This window comes from Acartia tonsa, chromosome 6 (genome assembly GCF_053477335.1).
Source record: "Acartia tonsa isolate MP-2025a chromosome 6, ASM5347733v1, whole genome shotgun sequence".
Taxonomy (NCBI): domain Eukaryota; kingdom Metazoa; phylum Arthropoda; class Copepoda; order Calanoida; family Acartiidae; genus Acartia; species Acartia tonsa.
In genome coordinates this window covers 8,631,708-8,652,626 of record NC_137265.1, presented here as the reverse complement: position 1 = coordinate 8,652,626, position 20,919 = coordinate 8,631,708, and the positions used below count along the sequence as shown (strand labels likewise).

The 20,919-nt window shown below is 30.5% G+C and overlaps 1 protein-coding gene across 8 annotated transcripts in view; it reads left to right on the top strand.

The window, feature by feature from the left end:
• The window catches only part of LOC145321755 (uncharacterized), a 75,994-nt gene extending 60,128 nt beyond the window's left edge, over positions 1–15,866 (top strand). For 2 of the 8 annotated variants that reach the window (XM_080163333.1, XM_080163334.1), the window contains exons 8-13: positions 4,648–4,732; positions 8,240–8,332; positions 9,638–9,929; positions 10,554–10,654; positions 13,230–14,970; positions 15,064–15,866. In XM_080163333.1, the coding sequence (XP_080019459.1) occupies positions 4,648–4,732; positions 8,240–8,332; positions 9,638–9,929; positions 10,554–10,654; positions 13,230–13,448 (790 nt within the window). In that variant the 3' untranslated portion in view covers positions 13,449–14,970; positions 15,064–15,866. The remainder of the gene's footprint in view (positions 1–4,647; positions 4,733–8,239; positions 8,333–9,637; positions 9,930–10,553; positions 10,655–13,229; positions 14,971–15,063) is intronic. The other 6 variants (XM_080163332.1, XM_080163330.1, XM_080163331.1 and 3 more) reach the window with 6 other exon arrangements.
• Positions 15,867–20,919: the final 5,053 nt, after the last annotated feature.

The following is a 20,919-nucleotide window of genomic DNA, read 5'->3' as shown; positions in this document are numbered from 1 at the left end:
ATGTTTATTAATTAACAAAAAGTCAAAATTTCTTATCTACTAAAACAACTTACAAAAAGTTGGTATTCAAGTAAAGAAGTAGAACCTTTAAAGAAGGTGTATATTCACTTCCACATATGTATCACATTATTAGATTACGAAATCCTATATGTATTTTTTTAACAACCAGGGTGGTATGGAACATTGGGCTGATTATTACACTAGTCACCAAAGTTTCATAATAACGGTTTCTTATTGGTAGGCTTAACATCTTTAGAGACTTTAATGAATTTTTTTGGTTGGTTAATTTAGTTGAGTGGTCAAACTTTGCAACCATTAATTTAATTCTACTGAAGTGATAGTTTTGTGTATCGTCATTGGGGATGTACATTAATTTATCGGCCATTGTCTTATCCATTTAGAACCCTGATAGATTATCCTAACCCCTTATACTTAAATTATTTTACACGATTTCTAGCTAATTTGCTATTGTGTCTTCTTGCGAATATGAAACAGAATATGTGGAAGTGAATCCACACTTGGAAATAAAAGTAGTTTTATAAGTCTGGCTCATTATGTATGTGTACTCTCTATTTATGTATGTTAATTGAATAATAGGAATTAGAATATGAACAAAAAATTAGTTGAATCTTTATTAGAACAGATACTCTTTTTTTTATATTTAGGACAAAATAAAGTTCAAAAATAGCACCTTTCTTTTTATTCGTTTGAAATTAAATTAAACTTACTAAAGCAATAGTTATTCAGTGATTTTTTATCAATATTTGTGCATTTCTGTGTGTGTATGTGTGTGTTTGTCATTGTTTCCTCAAAGACATGAAACGGAGGGATGGAGATTTAATCTCTAAACCAGATATATCCCCCCCCCCCCCCACCATTCTTATGTTTATAGGTTTTCAAATACATATGCAAAGCTACTCTTTAGCTATGCGTGGATTGAGGGGACTCTGGGCTGTTTATTACACTAGTTCCCAAAGTTTTATAATGGCGTTTTCTAATACGTTGGCTCCACAACTTTAGGGATTTTTATTGAATATGATTGGTTGGTTCAATAATTTGAGTGTCCACTGTCCATTCGTTTCAACCACTGATTTTAATCTGCAGAACGGATAATTTTGCGTATCATAATTATAAAAGTATATCAATTTATTGGCAATTGTTTTCACTTATGAAGAAAAACAAAAAAATAAGAAATGAAAGTGCATAAAAGGCTCATATTCAATAATTTTTCTTCTTTAATTTTTATTTAACGAAGCATTTTTTATTGCTATGTGTAAACTTATTCTTGTTTTAAATCATTAACAAGAAATGGGACAATCTTTTAAAGGTATTCTATCATTTCTGCCACTTGTATTACATTAATAAAGCAGTATAGCTGCAAATTATTATCACATCACAAAATGACACTTCCCCCTTGTTTCAATGTCTATCTGAAACTCCCCAATTTATTTATATGCTCTTGTGAAAATTAAAAGCTAAGGATGTATTAATAGACGGAGGTGATGAAACATCTTTTCAAACTCAAAACTAAATTTTATAGACAGGCCTAAACTCTAAATTCATGCCTGTTTTTTTGCTCCCCCACCCCTAGTTCGTTTTTCTTCTCTGCCCCCATCCCCCCTCGGAATTCCCTGACTCTAAAACTGTACAAAAAATGTTATTTATAGACGTAGGACATTTTTTATGATCAGGTCATAACTTGTTTTTTCTTCTTTGTGTATTTTGAATATCAACATAATTTTTAAGAGAACTTTATTTTAATTTAAGTTTACAAGTTGAAAAAGCTATTTCATATTTTAGATGATTATTGTTTAATTACAAAAAGATCGATAGGACAGTTTAACGGTCAGTTATGCCAATGGATAACAGACGGAAAAACCTTAACTATACTAGTTGCGAAACTATTTATTGCTTGCTTTTATGGTATTTATTGTCAAGATTAATGAAGCAACAATAAAAGATTTTACTTTTCATGTTCCCTACATTTCTTCATATTCTACCGTTATATCAACCCATAATAAAACAAAAACTATTTTTAATTATATAATAATCTTAGAATTAGATTAAATTGAAACTTATTTTTCTTTTATATATAGAATAATAATCAGGAATCTAAAGGGATAGGACAACGCCCAATATTCCTAATTATAGTACACAAAATTACACATTCTGTGATTACAATTAGTGGTTGAAACGTTTGAGCAACCAACTTAATGAATCAACCAATCTTAAGTCATCCAAAGTTCCCAAAGTTCTTAAGCCAACGAATAAGAAAAAGCTATCATAAAACTTTGGGGACTATTTTAATAAAAAGCCCAATATCACCACCCTCCCTGAAATTAATAGCCTCTATGTTAACAAAATCTCCTGTTGAGATATTAAATTATCCTAATGTAAAGTTGAAATCATTAAGAATTGTAAAGCCATTTACAAAATTTTTATGCCTTGTAGATTTCTGTATTTAAATTTATACAACCACAACATGAAGCTATTATGTTATATTACACCTGCAGTTGCGCCCCTAGTCTCTAGTTGAGGGCACAGGAGTTTTGAAAAATAGTCTAAAACCACTCCGACAAAGCTTTCCTGCAATTTACAAGCAATTTGGACTAATATTTCCCAAGATCTTTAGCTTCAGACAAAAAACTTTCTACTTTATAGAACACTAGCGGCTACGCCCCCTAGAAGCCTCTAGGGGCACTTAAGGGTACAAAAAATAGTTTAAAACCTTCCCAGGACCTATGAGAAGCTTCACTGTAAAGGAGAACAATATCGGTTCATCGGTTAGCGAGATCCTTCGGGACAGACAAAAAACGTTTACTACTTTATATAATAGGATAACAATTAGAAAATTATGTTATTCGACATTTTTGGAGGCACATGTAGGAAATTGTAGTTTGAATTCGCATATAATTTTTTTCTAATTACTCTTGAGGCCTATATTGAGGAACATGTTTTATTTTGTTTCTAAGCTAAACTAGAATCTTAAGTTGTTAGAAAAATAGCTTAAGTTTAATATGAGCTTAAGTTTAAGTGTAGGAGTTTATGCATTTATCACGTTCCTTAAAGATAAGTTTTTCCTACTATGTTTGTAGCTTTTGAATGAAGAATGTAATTATGTATTTATTAGCTTATCCTATGTATTTCAAATTTTTACATTTTTATCCCCCTATCTACTGCCTAGCTTATTGTATTTTTTCTTCTATGACCATTTGAAGTCTTGTTTATTAATTCTTAACACAAAAGGACATACAAGTTAAGATTTACTGCATTTTGTATTTACTTAAATATATGCACACAGGGATCTTAAGGGATAAGACAATGGCCATTAATTTGATTCCAATATTGATTCACTAAATGACAATTAGTTGTTGGAACATTTGGACACTCAACTTACCTTATGAACCTTCCGATCATAAGTCACCAAAGTTGATAAGCAAACGAAAAAGTAAACGTTATTATAAAACTTTGGGGACTAGTGAAATAAACAGCCCAATGCTCCCTCAAACCCTGATATGCATGACAAATAAAAAAAATTGAAGAGGGGCTGTAAACAAATTAATTTAGCGGGGGGTGGGGGGGGGGGGAGAGGTGTTGCAAGCAGTTTCAAAGAAATGCTTATCATTCTAAAACAAGCAAACAACCCTCCCACCCTCTGTAATATATTTTATTTACCCCCCCCCCCCTTCAAGTAATTTATTTTATTTGCTAACTTATAAAACTAGTTTTATCAAGTTTTAGCTCAACAACTTTTTTATCTTTTGTACATATATGTTTTACCTATGCCTCAAAAGTTTCTAAGAGACATTTTTAGGAAGTCTTGCATACACTTTTATACCCCACTTCGACACTAGCCTTAAAAACACTTAAAGATCAGAACTAGAGGTTAGCGAGATCTAAAGGGACGGACAAGGGAGGGGGAGACATTAGAGAACAGAGCCCAAGGTTTTTTGATAACGTTTTCTTATTCGGTGGCTTAACAACTTTAGGACCCTTAAGAATTTTGATTGGTTGGATGGTTGGTCGAGTGTACAAACGTTTCAACCAACAATTGTAATCTACAGTAGGAGTAATTTTGTGAATTATGATTAGGGATATTCATAAATTTATGCGCCATTGTCTTATCCCTTTAGATCCGTTGTATATAATACATTTATATACATGCATTTAAGACCTACTAAGCCAAACAATAATAAGTTCTAAACTAGGCCATTTCTTCTATATGTTTGTTTTGAAGGCCCATTTTCAAATATAAACATGCATATGTTACATGTGTGTTCCTGTGCATTGTATGCAGTGGCGTGCACGGGGATTCGTCAGGGGTATAAAGGCTAATGGTGGTGAATGAAGCGGGGGGAGGGGGGGGGGGGTTGTCTTACAAATTTTATTTTTAGAGGTGTGATAATTACACCCCCTTTTGCAAAAATATGAATATATGTGTATTATGACTTATAAAATGATATTTCCAAAATGTTGAAAACAGAATTGATTTTTATCTCTATGGAAACATACCTAATTAATATTTTTTACGCAGATATAAAATGTCCTATTTTGGCTTTAAAAATAGCTAAATTGAAGTCATAAATAACAGTATAAAATAAGATAAATACATCAAAAAAGTGTAAATAACAGGAACCTTTTTTTTAGGTTTGCTGATATATTTGGTCTGGACCTATCTGAGGTGAAAACATTTGTTGACGAGATTCCCAAAGTTCCAAGAAGTGCTTTTAAGGTAGGAAACCTGTGAAAATTTTAATACTTCTAATTATATAGAATTACTTTTTAAAAGCGAAGCTTTTCTATAATTAGGGTCGGTCCGTACGTCCATCCGAGATAGTTAGCTTTTATTCGTTAATTTAGGCATGTTAGAATTGTCCTATCTATTTCAAACTTTGCATGGTGATTCCTGTAGTAGTTAGGTACGATTTAGAAAGCGTAGCAACTCTATAATCTTTACCAGAATGTCCGTACGTCCATTTTAGACATGTTGATTTTTTACTTTTTTAATAACATTTTTTTATGTGATAAAAACATCCGATTGATCAGATTTTTTGATTACTGATTCCTATTACAATAAGGTACAATATTAAAAGCGAAGCATCCCTATAATCAAGTATTAAAAATGTCAGTACGTCCTTAAACAGAATTCTGTATTTAAGAAGTTTTGCAAAAAATTTACGTATAATTTTGTCAAACCTTATATTTTCATACTTTGTATATTCAGTTCTGACACTCAACAAAAGTTAATGTTCGTCTGTCATATCGTTTCAGAGCTTCGCTTTTATGGATGTTGTCATCCTTGTTTTTCATTTAAACCCCGAACCACTTCATTATGCAATCTACATTTTCCTGGATATTTTGTCTACGGTAGACCATAAGTGTACAGCTTTACAGTACATTGTTTCTATTTGTTAAAACAACACGTATGATAAAAGAAAAAGATTTTTTTTAAAAGTAAAATGCTTATATTTCAATCAAAATCTATATTTCTTAATTTTTTACCGATCCACTTCATTATGCAAATCAAAAGAAAATCAATGAGAAAACGTTTGTTTTGCCCTTTTCTCCACCATTAAAAATTAATTCTGATAAAATAACAATTTTTTAAGGGATTTATGCATTAATTATAATGAAAAACAGTTTAAGGTAGATTTTATTGATTTTTCTAAATAAGAAATAATTGAAAAAAAGAAATTCTATCCCTATCACTTTAGAGGACAGCTGCCGACCCCCAGTCTTATGGATGAAGCTAAATACATGTAAAAAATAAAAATTAGCCTAAAAAAGTATACAAAAATGTTTTTTGATGTGTTAAAATAATCCATTTTAAAATCTTGATTTTGAGGATGATGGCCTTTAAGATGCTCTTACTGGTGGTGATGGTGAGCTAAATGTTATCAAAGTGCATGCCCTTGAAGAAAACTTATATATTGAACTATGGTCCAATTTTTGTAGTCATAGCAGCCTCCAGGCAAGCAATATTAAAAAAGAAAAAAATTGCAATTTTAATTACTAAAATTCATAAAGTAAATAATGTAGTTTTTAGATAATGGTTATATTTAATGTCAATAGGCTCTACTGGAGGCTGCTATGACTACAAAAAATGGTACATAGGTTAATAGACAAGTTGTTGTAATGGTCATGTACTTAGATAACATTTAGCTCACCTTCACCACCAGTAAGAGCATCTTAAAGGCCATCATCCTCAAAATCAAGATTTTAAAATGGATTTTTTTAACACATCAAAAAATATTTTTTTATACTTTTCAGGGTAATTTTTATCTTTAACATGTCACTAGTAAAATGTAGGTTTTTTAGCCAAAAAGATGAATACTCAGGAAATTCGACCTGTTATCATTTATTTATACCTAAATAGAGAGCCCCATGTCTTTATTTAAATCATAAGTGCATAGCCTAATTTTTTTCATATTTTTATATTTTATACCTAATAAAACCCTCTATTTTCCAAAAATCTAACATCATTTCAACAAGTTTTATTCATTTATTTTATATGAAGTTCTTTTAAATCCACAATAATATTTGTTTTGTATAACAATACATTTAATAAACTAAGATGGCATTCAAAATTTAAAAAAAATTTCAAAGTATATGAAGATTTCAACTAAATAATAGCAATTCAGATCCTCATACTGGAATAGGTCACTAGGACAAACAAACATTAACACTTACAGAATAATCATAATATATTTAAATGTCTAAAAGTTGAAACAAAATTTAGTAAATTTGTTGAAAATCTTGACGTAAGGACATTCTGGTAACAACATTACAGTTGCTACGGTTTCTAAGTTATACCTACCAAAGCTAACCTACTACAGGAATCACCATGGAAAGTTTGAAATCGATAAGACAATTCTAAAATGTCTAAATTAACGGGAAAAAGCTCTGGACGGACCGACCCTAATTATAGAAAAGTTTCACTTTTAATAAACACATCACTTTAATTTTATAATTCATAATTACAAATATGTTTTACAATAATTACAAAGACAGGTTGGTTCCTTCAGATTTATAAAATCTAAGCCTTCCTTTGCACCAGATTTTACAAGCTTAATTTTCACTATATCTTTGCAATTCTTGTCTTCTTCCACAAGCTACACAAATAATTTTTCGAGCTTTTAAATGATCTATTGCAAAATATGGTAGTTTGATATTAATGAATCAATCGCACTAAGTATGAATTTTATTACTAATAAGCTTCCCGGATTTTTCATTTTTTGACTCGTGGATTTTTTTGTTATAAATTACTTATGTTAAAAACATGAATTTATACCTTTTTCCAAGAAAAAAATATACTCAAGTTCGAATGCAGTTTATTTTTTAGGCTATGCACTTATGATTTAAACAAAGACGTGGGGCCCTCTATATAGGTATAAATAATTGATATCAGGTCGAATTTCCAGAGTATTCTTCTTTTTGACCAAAAAACCTATATTTTACTAGTGATGTATTTAGCTTCATCCATAAGACTGGGGGTCAGCAGCTATCCTCTAAAGTGATAGGGATCGAATTTATTTTTTTCAATTATTTCTTATTTAGAAAAATAAATAAAATCTACCTTAAACTGTTTTTCATTATAATTAATGCATAAATCCCTTAAAAAATTGTTATTTTATCAGAATTAATTTTTAAAGGTGGAGAAAAGGGCAAAACAAACGTTTTCTCATTGATTTTCTTTTGATTTGCATAATGAAGTGGATCGGTAAAAAATAAAAAAATATAGATTTTGATTGAAATATAAGCATTTTACTTTAAAAAAAAATCTTTTTCTTTTATCATACGTGTTGCTTTAACAAATAGAAACAATGTACTGTAAAGCTGTACTTTTATGGACTACCGTAGACAAAATATCCAGGAAAATGTAGATTGCATAATGAAGTGGTTCGGGGTTTAGTTAAATTCAAAATTTATGAAAATAATAATTGGCCGTGGATGCAAATGTTGAAAAATAATTTTAGAATAGCTTTTTTAAATTTTATTTTAATATTCGTGAAAAACTGACTTTAACACGATGCTATACATGATTTTTCAGTGTGGCTGAGAACCGTTTCTAATCCAGCGGATTTTAATCGGTTGTAAAGCCATACTGGAAATAAATAAACTACAAAATTTTGTCATCTACTTCTTATATTTGCAAAGTTACATATTGATCAGATGATTATTTAAGATCCTATTCATAGATATTTTATTATTTCTAAAATTAATAACTTTTTCTTTTTAGGATCTTGACATAGACATGAGTGACTTCGATGTGGGATCTCCAAAAGTTCAGCCTCCTGTATTTAAATTCAAATCTCAAGCAACCCCACACAAAGTAAGTTTTTCATTTTGTTAACATCTGTTTTTTTTTTAGCGTAGCTACTATAAGACAAGGTTGGGTTAGTTCGACCATCAATCAAATAACTGTGTCTTATCAGAGAGAGAGGGGACAATTGACTGTTTAATACACTGGTCCCCAAAGTTTTACAAAAATGTTTTCTTCTTAGTTGGCTAAACAACTTTTGAGACTCTCACTAATATTTGATTAGTTTGTTCATTAAGTTGAGCGTTCAAACGTTTCAACCATTAATATAGATCAGTGGAGATATACATAATTTTATCGGCAATTTTATCCCTTTAGATTAATGGTCTTATTTGTCTTTTGCAATATATTGAAGTTGCTAAACAGAAAATTCTGACAATCATACCCCCTTTGAATATTTCATCCTTTGTATAGACTTGACAAAAGAATATTAAGATTTTATATCTTAAAATTCTTGAATTGTAAGAAAATTTTATAGGTCGTTTATAAAGTGCAATGTTTATACTATGTGAATATGCATCTACAACTAGAATAACAACATCCACAATACAGTCGGTCATAATTATCGAGTGATAACCTTATAACTGCAAATCGAAATATTTCAGAGATCTAAAGGGATAAGACAATTGCCGATAAATTGATGTACATCCCCAATGATGATAGGTTGATTAATTATTTTGTAAAATTCAATGAAAGTCCGAAAAGTTGTTAAGCCAATAAAACATCGGTCGTAATCTGTTATTAAATTTCTCAAAAAGAAGGTTTTTAAAATCCTTTATTAACCGGACACTAATAATAGAAAAGCCTCGCTTTTCAACAGATAACACAAATGATAAACTGTTTGCCATTAATTTAGCAGCTTGCAAAATCTACTTGCGTAGGACCAGGCCCCCAGTTCTGAGATCTTTATTTACAAAAGTTACAGTTAATATTTATTTGCGTATTTTATGAAATCAAAGTGATAGTTACATTGATGAGATAGAACAAGTTTTTCATTGGCAGTTAATTTTTTTTAGGAGCGAAGCCACTTTATAATTCACTATGTCTGTTCGTCCGCCAGTCTGCAAGTCCGTAACGCTTTGGGGGAAACGTTATTTTCTCGGCTTCTATCCAATATAGTTAGCTTATTATTTTAAGCTTAATGTTTATTTTTTATGACAATGCTCTATAGTTCTTTTATGCATAATTTTGAGCTTCGATACTTATGGATGTTGTTATCCTATTATTTAATTGATAAGTAACACAAATAGTAAAATGGATTGTTAACGAGAAAATCAATAAATATTTCTCATAAATTAATTAAAACATTATTTTCAGCCGTCCAACAACGTATCTGAAAGCTGTCTAGTCCCCATGTTCACCCAGCCCGGCTGCTCCCCCTCCTTCTACGAGCAGGTCCGCGTCAACAAGGTCAGCCTCGAGAATGCCTACATGGAGGCCCCGTTCGTCATCGGCGGCGTCGTCCGGGTCCTGAACCTGGATTTCAACAAGACTGTGCGAGTGAGGTGGACTGTGAATGACTGGCACAGCCACGAGGATGTCCTTGGTACTTATGTGGAGGGGTCCAGTGACGTGGTCACCGATAAATTTTCATTCAAAATTCAAGTTGGTAAGTTGTTCCTTTTTAATACTGAATTCAAAATAGATTTAATGGGTATAGTCCCTTTCGTGGCAACGCACCCGAAAGGGCGATTCTTCGTATTTTTTACAGTAGCTTTTCTCCTATTTCTAGCCCCTGCAGGGGGCTCTAACCCTGCGGGGCCAATGGCCTAACTTTTTGGGGCAATCACATAACCCAATATAACCTAACCTAACCTAAAATAACCTATAAAAGCCATTTTAAAAATACGACGAATCGCACCTTAAGGGACGTTACCACGAAAGGGACTATTCCCGATTTAATTACTACATGTAACTTTCTTCTTTATTATGAACGGATTATGAAATTATCAATTTGTCAATTGGAATGGAGACTCTATTACATGAATCTTACACCAGATTTTTTCTGTTCTCTAATAAAGTGAAACTTGCAGCGGACTTCTCCCCTCCTATTGGATGAACGAATTGACGAATTCCATGTAGCAACATATATTGACGACAATTTTCCCTTGTCATAATATTCACATACAATCTACATCCATTTCAATTAGCAGAATTCAAGGAAAATGTCATATTATTGACAATTCTTGAAGAATATGACTTAATAAATACATCATAAAATATTTCTGTTTAGGTTGTTTACCTGTTGGGTCTCGTGTACAGTTTTGTGTACAGTACTGCTCCCCGTGTGGGGAGTTCTGGGACAATAATAATGGCAGCAACTACGTATTCCAGGTAGAAAAGATGTTTTCGTCTTTTAGTGATATATCCTAGGGATCTAAAGGAATAAGACAATGGTCGATAAATTGATGTACATCCCCAATGGTTTAACACAATATCACCCCTTCTGTAAATTACAATTAGTGTTTGAAGCGTTTGGACACCCAACTTAAGAACCTACCAATCAAAAATCAATAAACGTCCCCGATGTTGTCAAGCTAAAAATAAGAAACTTATCATAAAACTAGTGTAATAAACAGCCGATTGTCCCCTCTCTCATTGGATATGTCCTTACATTTTGTGTCTTGACTTTCAAAGCTTTGGTTTGATTCAGTTTAATCAATAGAGATTAATTTGAAAGCCATTTAACTTACTACTTTATATAATAGGATACATGCATTTATATAATTTATCTAGAATTTACCTGTATTTTGTTTCACAAGATTTCTTGTGCTCTAAAAACGGAGAAAATCTATTGTGTAGGTTTTTCATTTCTTTTCAGCATAAAGAAACAATTTTGAGCAGCATCTTTTGTCATAAGTTTAGGCATTAAATTTCATAAATGAGATGGACTTTAAAAAGTTATTATGAATGAAAGAGACTGAAAATTGACGCAATTTGCGCCGCCCTTTCAGTTATGCTCCGCTTAAGAAATGGCATTTCCCACCAAATTTCTATATAGGTCTCCAAAAATCCCCCCACTTAACTCCTTGTAAGTAGGTGTAAATAAATTAACCAAATCAAACATTTGTTTAGTTCTTGGATCATTAAAAAAGAGGGAAGGGGGGGGGGGGGAATAAGAGCGTTTAAAAGGATATTGTCAAAAAATCACATGATTAAATTCTACCCTAAAAAGCTACTGCAAGGAAAGTTCCATTCGCGTCACTAGAAACTAGAAAGTATTTCTTTAAATTTAACTGCATAGTTACGTTCCAGTTAATAGTACGAAAAAAATGTCTTTTTTATTTAAAGTTTTCCTAAATTGTTTAAGATAATATTTCTATCTAAGACGTTACTCGACCTTATATTTAGAAGTCCTCAAAAGGACTGCTTTATTTCTTGCAACTAGGAAGCTCTAATTTACTGTTTTTTGGTGGTTAACGATATCTTTTACATCCAGATTTTTGGCGGCATACTGGCAAGGCGGCTAGCAAGCCCTGCTAAAATGTAATCTAGTTTTTTCTTAATCTAAATAAAGACCACCTAGATATTTGAATGCAAGACATAATTTTACATTTAGCCTTTTTTCCCCTCCAGATTCTTGTTTTTAAATTCTAGGCCAGAGTCCGATCCTTAAATTGTCTTAATTTATCCTAAAAAACACAGGAGATCCCTAAACACAAAGGATCTAAAAACTTAAATGCATTATTTTTTATGTTTTAAATTTTTTATGATAACCATAGATATGAAATTTCACAATATTACATTTTTAAGAATCAGACTTAAGACGCAAAATGATTTTTAGACAAATGTAACCTTAACCCTTTTTAAAATCAATTGTAGTATTGCAAAATTAAATGCATGAATTTATCGGCCTTTGGGCATCTCTTTAAATAACATTTTCCGCCTAAAAAAAGTTTTATTTTACAATTTTCTGGTCTTAGTTGACATATATTTGGATCTAGAATGTCATTTTAATGTCAACTTATTAGTGAATAGTATTAAATAAAATGGTCTTAGCTGTCCTCGACTATCCTATGTCGATATCATTACAAGATAAATTATGAACATAATTCATTTTTTTCTGACAGACGTGAATGACCTTAAGAACTTTATAGAACTGGATTTTTGAGACAAGATTTTCTGAACATTTATTCTCACTTTTTTTTAAAAGTCAATATCCTATTTGCTTACGTTGGCTATACAATTAGAAATATTAGTATATAAACCCAGAGAGAGAGAGACACTAGTCCTCAAAGTCCTATAATAACATTCTAATTCGTTGGCTTTTCAACTTTGGAGACTTGATTTGATTGGTTGGTTTATTGAATTGAGTGTTTAAACGTTTCAGCCATAAGTTTTAATCTAAAGAAGGGGTAATTTTGTGTGTTAATATTGGGGATGTTGATCGGCCCTTGTCTTATAATTTTAGATCCCTGATCAAAACTGCTGAATGTTATTGTCTTTTTCATTGAGAGGGGGGAGGGCAGGGGGTTCAAATAACATTCAAGTAAATTATTTATAAAAATCTGATTTGTACTTGTAAATGTACAAAGACACAAAGAAAGTGGGTTATTATTATATAATGCTTCACTTACCATCTGATTTTCTCCACTATGCATTACACAACAATATACCAGTTTTTACCACTTTTGTTTCAACTTTTAAATGGAGATTATAAAATTGTGCATAAAAAATATGGATCATGAAAAGAAGTAGGGGATTCGTCGTTTTTTCACAGTAGCTTTTATTTGTTTATTTTAGTTTAGGTAAATGTTAATAATTTCCCCGCAGGGTTAGAGCTAAAAATAGGAGTAAAGCTAATGTAAAAATGCGATGAAACTCGTTTCTTCGTTTTCTTTCCATGATCCAAAAATATATCTAAAATATGTATGATGCTTGTAATATAATGATTTTTTTTATGTTTCAGGTATTTTTAAACACCAATTCGCCAGGGGGTAGCGGCGGTGTGATACGCAGCGTATCGCCGCCGGGCGGCAGGCACAGAAACGCCTCCGCCCCAGTTATAAGCAGCAGCCGACCAATCCCCGCCTCCACCTACCGCAGCCCCGCTATGGGCGGATATAATCATATATACACACAATCACCTTCGGTCCATGGAGACGATCCCTGGATGAGATTTATGTAGATAGCTAATTTTTTAGCTATCTTTATTAAAAAAAGACATCAAATTAAAATCCAGAAGAAAAAAATGATTTAATATTAACAAACAATATGGCCTATTTTTCTAATATATGGCCTTTTTCATGTGAAATTATTTCTTGCATATTGCAATGCTTAAAACCACTATATTTATTGATCAATCAATCAATAACCAACTCGTCATAACACTCAGTGAAATATTAATATGTAATCAAGACCCAATTTATGTTATTTATGACACAGAGAAGTGAAAACTAAATTTTTACAATATTGACATACTGATATGTTTAGAGAGAAAAATAGATAGATAATAGAGGAGATGATGAAATGAGAGAAATACTGTATTTTGACTGCTTAGGCATTTATAATTATTATTATTCTTATAAATGCTGTAAAATGAAACTTAAAGGTGCTTAAATACGTGTATCCATTAGATTTATAATAGTTTATCATTAATCAAAATTACTTCTACTAAAATTCTAGACATTTTTTTGTGTAAACGTTATTTTGTGAAAAAATCGAATTTGATTTTAATATTATGAAAATCTATTTAAAAGAATCAATTTTTGATACTTTAAATGAAATTTATTTTAAATCTTTGTAAATATAGTCCGTCCTTTTAATACAATTATTAGTAGGCTTAGAATATACAATTAATACAATATTTTACCATATCAAAATTTTAATTTGTTCAGGGAGAAGTGGCACATGTAGAACACATATTTTGCCTCCGACTGTATTCTTTATTAAGACAAAGTATGTTTAATATCTAGATCTAATTTTAAAAATTAAATATAGTAGATAATTGTTTGTTAAGTCTGGGGCTTAATAGTTTTTTTTTATGGGTCAGCTAATGTAATTCTCTATTTTACTGTAGTAGTCAATGTAAGATTTTATTATTGACTTAAGTAAAACTTCTGAAATGAATTGTCTCTAAAATAGTAATGGAATTAAATGTTTTAGTAAACTAAATTCATTTTCCATATACTACAATAACGAATTAGTTAAAAACGCAGTCCTATATGAGCTTTCTGATATAGTAAAACATTTTAAACTTTCTTAAATTAAATCAAAATTAACTTTGCATTTTATGTTTTATAATAAAAATTTCAACAACAAAAAAATTAATTTTAAAGTTTTAAAATGCTTTACTGTCAAGTATTTATATAATTTTGTATCAGAACTTGATATTTTTTTCTATTTATCTTCTAAATATTTAAATTTATATCAAGACATTGTGGTGGGATTCTATAGACGATGGGTATACCTATGATTAAAGTTAGCCTACATTATAGATAGGTAGCTTTAACTAGATAAAGGTACATCAACTTATTTTATGTGATTTCAGCTAATATATTTTACATTTGTAATGTTTTATATTATTTTCCAGTATGGCTTCAAAACCGATTAATATCCGCTGGATTAGAAACGGTTCTCAGCCATACTGAAAAATCATGTATAGCAACGCATTATAAAGAATTTTCCACGAATATTAAATTAAAAATCATGTAATTAATACCAGTTTTGTTAGTCAGGGCCATTGGCCCCTTGGGGCTAACAAAATTGGTTTTAATCTTATAATTTTTATTTAATATCCTCAGAAAGCTGTCTATAATACAATGAGATAAATAATTATTCTTAGTAGAAAGACCAATTGTCATGTTAACGTTATGCACCTTAGATTATTAGAAGTGTATTTTATTCATCTATTTATTTGTTATCATTGCACACTGTGCTTTTGGGAGGAAGAAAGTTTAAGGTTGTTTTTACACTTAAGAAACCAGTTCTAAAGCATTTGCAAGTTCTTAAAAATATTTTCTAAACTTGAAAGTGATTTGTTTTGTTGTAGAACTGTAGTTTTCTTTTTGAGCTGTAACATTCTTAAACTTTCTTTATTCAGAAGCACAGTGTGTGAATTATTGATAAGAATTAAAAATGATTATTTTTGTGATATATTTTATTGTTCCGACATACTAAATTTTAGTTATTAATAATTAGAAAAGTAAAAAAATCAGTTATAAGTTATATAGCATGGAGCTTATGTAAATTTTAAAAAAAGACATTAAATTAAGAAGTGAGCTGTATTATTAAGTGCCATCAAATTCAATAAGTTTTAATATATTTATTTTTTGATAATTTCATTTTTGACTTGAATTGGAACTAATTTAAACTTCTTATATTGTTTTCAAAAAATCAATTCATAATTTTTCAATTTTAACATACAATAAGAAGTAAACTTAGGTGTAGTCCCTTTAGTGACATCGCCAAAACACCCCTTAAGAGGCGATTTTTACGAAATGGACTATACCATAGGTTATATAGTGAATTATTTATAATATTAATTTGATAAACATCTTGTTAATAATTATTGATCTAAATAAATGATAATTCCTTCTGCTAAAAATGTTTTTTTTCTGCGGACGATTGCAGGGATAGAAAAATGGAATATAATTTTCTCTTATACATTCGGTTAACTAACAGCCAAAAATTGTTGAATTAAGATAAAGTTTATGTGTGTTGTTCTTTAATTCTTTAATAAACTATATGCTTTTTTGCATTTTAGTGAACATTTTTGATAATTTAATATCAATGCTTTACTACACTGAGGATTGTTTTAGAACAATTTTGAATGAGACTTAATAATCGGTATAACTGGACTACATACAATCATTCTATCATATAGAGTATAGGGGCGTCTTAGCTCAGTGGTAACGCACTGAGTTACGGTGATGAGAGTTCGAGTCCCCATGTGGCAACTCGAATTCTCAGTTGAACATATTCACACAACTTCCCCTGGTTGTGTAAGAAGGGAGATTATCAAGTGGTTTGGATACTTAATAGTCAAGTACATAATATCTGTACAACCCTTATCCCAAGCTCCTCTGCGGAGAGCGTCATTCATTACGGTGACTTAATTTGGGACACCTGCCATACTCTGCGAGGGTGAGGTAATAAAGAGTAGCTCCCTTGAGACAGCGGGTCAAGGCATAATGTACTTGAGTGTGGAGCTTGATAGCCCCAGTGGCTATACATAAGTGTCTCGTTCTTCTCCATGACTACTTAGGTCCAAACACTAAGAAACTATGGTACACCGACAAACGTCCTAATGCGACAAACCTCCTAAACGACAAACATCCTTAACGACAAACGTCCTAATGTGACATCTCTTAAGTAAAACGTCCTAATTTTTTTTCAAAAATTAAATCATCCAAATTTAATTTAAAAATGTTCTAAAATAAAAGGAAATAGTATATATATTTTTTTAATTTTGAAAATTAAAGGTTTATTTTTGTAATGGACGGTTGTATTGGATTCAAAAACAATCCGTTTGTGATACCCTACACAGACTTTGGGAAAACTGTTGGACAGATTTGTAAAATTTAGCCTATTGTTAAAGTTATTCGATTTTAAAAATATTTTTTCCTGTGTTTTATCACCATTTTGAATTTGAAATTGTTAAATATTTTTATAATTAGAGGATTTTGTCCTTAAATTTGGAAGATTTTTTTATTTCATAATTTTTGAAAATTTTTAGGACGTTTTACTAAACAGAAGTCGCATTAGGACGTTTGTCCCTTCAGGACGTTTGTTGTTTAGGAGGTTTGTCGCATTAGGATGTTTGTCGCGGTAGGACGTTTGTCGGTGTACCAAAACTATGGCTACACACACACATCATATAGAATAGTAAGGTTTATTGTATCTGAAGCTTGAGATTTCGATATTGAGTTCTCCATTTTAGGGAAGCTTCACATAAGTAATAATATAGGTTACATAGTGGCGCAGCCGATAGATATAAAAAAATATTAGCCTTTCGGTGAAAAAGGTTTTATCAATGTATAAAAAAAATTGCAGTTTGACTTCAACAAAGCTTTTGACAACGTAAAATCATTTTCAGTAGGACTTCGAAACTGATTAATACCACTAGAATAGAACTAATTCTCAGCCATACTGCAAGATCATTTATAGAATCGTATTAAAGACAATTTTTTCGTAGAAACTAATTCAAAAAGTATAAAAATAGCACAAGCTTAGTTTTGGGTTTTGGGCCTCTTGGGGCTACCAAAACTGTAGCTATTCTACTACTATTACCAATGATTTAAAAATCCTAGATTCTCTACAACCAAAAATTTTGCATAGAGTGGGCGAAAAAGTAAAAAAAAAATGATAACACCTGTTTTTTAGTGCGTGTACATTTGTAATTCTATCACAGTGATTAATTCTAATTTGATTACCTTTCAAAATATTGACGATGATACCCTTTAAATGCATTTCTTTTAAAATAATGAAGTTCTATGTAAAATATCAATGGATATATTATTTATAGGATCTTGCACCAGAATAACGTGAAACTCGCAGCGGGATAAAATAACGGCTTTACCCCACGTACTGGATGATCAAACTGAACAATAAACGAGCTCCATGTTAGCAACCTAGATTGACGACAACTTTTCCCCTGTCAAATTTTCCACGTATATTCTACATCAACTGAAATAGTTGAATCAAAATTAAATTTTTCTCTTGTAAGATATTTTTTACATGGTCAAGTTTTAAACTATTTTCGACAGAGGGAAGATAAATTTAAAATACGAAAAAAAAGTTTGATAGTGAAAAAATATAAAATTTTATTGTTAGAATTTAATATTTATGAAAAAGGGGTTTTTAATCAATGAATTAATAGTCCTCCAAAAACTCCCTTTCAAAGTATGGAGATTATTTTACAAAATCTATAATTTTTAGAAAAAAAACTATTGGCAATCAGGGAACTAAAGGGATAAGATAATGGCCTAAAAATCAATGTCCATCCCCAATGATGATACACAAAATTACCCCTTCTGTAGATTACAATTAGTGGTTGAAACATTTGGACACTTAACTTATTGAACCAACCAAACAAAATTCAATAAAAGTCTCCAAAGTTGTTGAGACAACGAATAAGAAAACTTAAACCATTAAATTTTGGGGACTAGTGTAATAAACAGTCCAATGTCCCTCCCCTCCCTGATTGGCAATAATATAAGATTAGAAAGGCGCAAATCATCCCAATTTAGGAATGTACTATCACTTTCAAGCACAATAAAAAACAGTGTGTTATAAACGCCATAATCAGTATAGTGCGCAGAGCATTATATCTAATGATTTCAAAAAAAATATAAAAACCCAAATTATCTTAATATCATACTCAATAAATTAATTAACTTTGACTTACAATTTTATATTTGAAAGTGGTTCATAATAATAAATAGATAGGTAAAATCTAAATATTCAGCTCTTTTTTTTAAGAATAACACCTGGGCAATGTTCTTTTAATGTTTTGTTATAACATCAATAATAATTAGGCATAAATCATTGCACAACCCAAATCTTTCTATTGTTGTCATTTTGAGTAAATTTACACGGGCTAACTTCATGATATTGTCAAAGATTTCAGATAGCTAAGCACTATGGCTTAAAATAGTATAAAAACAGGGAGGGGGGGGACAATGGAATGTTTATTACACTAGTTCCCAACGTTTTACAATAATGTTTTCTTATTCGTTGGCTGAACAACTTTGGGGTCTTTTATTGAATTTTATTAGATGGCTTCATTAAGTTGATTGTCCAAACGTTTCAACTACTAAATGTAATCTACAAAAGAAGTAATTTTGTGTATCATTATTGGTATTTTACATTTATTTATTGGCCATTGTCTAATCCCATTAGAACACTGATAAAAAAACCTTGTTGGTGTAAGTTTTAGATGATTAAACTGTTATATGATTTTTAGTAGATACTGATTTCTAATTTACATTTTAGCAAGGTTAAACTGTCATAAAATTGACTGATAGATAATGGTTTCTAGTTGTACTGCTAAGATTTTGTCCCAATGAAATCATTGTTCATTTAAGTTTGTTAGTTTGGCTTGATTAGAAGGTGTTATATAATTGAATTGAACCTAAACAAGTTTAAGTGTCGCAGCTTTTTTCTAATTTTTGTTGTTGGTAATTTTGACATTTGAACTAAGCGTAGACATTAAAATATCACTTTTCTTTCAATGAGTTGTTTTTTATAATAAGTTAGATACTAGTTTATGTTTAATACATTTAAACATAGTAAATATATGAAAATTTATTTCAAACCTTTGATAGTTTATTTTGTATCCTACTTTTGATTTATTTTATTCTTGAGTCATATTTTACATTCAATTACGTTTGTAACTTTGGATTGAAATCATTCTTGTGGTGGAAAGTTTGTCCAAGCCAAGAAAATTTGAAATTATATAATATTTCAGCATTGCATTTTTGTAGTTCTTGATAAAAATAGACGAAGAAACTTCTTTTAGATAACTTGCCCGAAAGCATTTTTCATCAATTTTCACATTTATTTCATAATTTTATGTTAGTAGGTTGGTAATATATGCACCAAAAAAACAATGATAAAATAATTCTATAATTCTAATCATTGCTTTATTTCCCTTAAATGATTCTTTGTATATATGCAATGAAGTTTTCTGCATGTGAATATCTTTTTACAGCATGCTAATTCAACACTTTCATAGATGATATGCAGATTATATGTAATTTTAATTGATCTAAATCCAGCTAATGCATAAACTGAATTTATTCTTCTTGGGATGCTGGTTTTATCTTGGTTTTGGGGTTTGTAATAATGACCTCTTTATTAAATAATCATATTAAAATTGATGCTTGTTAGTTATTCCCTATCAATGAAAGCTGAAGTCACACAATATTTCGCTTATTAAAAGTAACCTGATGCTCTCTTACTTAAATCTATAGTACAAAATATTAGAAGGTACAAACTTGAACAAAACGTATTTCATCATAAATTTTAAAAGAAAGCTGGAAAGTTATAGTGATGAATTTTCGAAGTAAATCAGCTCTCATAAAATTCTTAAAATTTTTATTACTAGCGTCTACGCTCCCTAGAGGCCTAGAAGGAGAACCATGTAATTTTGGTAATCCGCTATTTCATTCATTAACTTAAAAACTTTTGTTGCTAGCGATTGGTTGGCTTTAAACTAGCTGGATCCAAACTTTCAACAAAATAATTTGATATATAGAAGAGGAGATTTTGTTTATCATAAGTGAAAGTTACACAAATTTATATTCCATTGAATTATACCTACGACTCCTAAAAGAAACCAAGCACTTTAACACCAAAGGTATTAGGTAATCTAACACCTAACAGACAAATCTTGACTTTAAATTTGTCTGGAAGTCCAGACTCTGCATTAAGATATATAAGTTGAAAGGAATTTTAATATCAGAGAGAGATTTGAAATCTGCATCAAATTTTAAGGATTTTTTTTATAAAATTCGTTTTTTTGTATAATTATTTATCTAAAAGCGGAAATACAATTTAAGTTCATAAATTTTAACCAATAGGATAGGTGGATTGGAAACTACCTGCGCTCTAATTGGTTGAATGATGTGCGACAGTTAAGCTTCTCCTATCAGAGC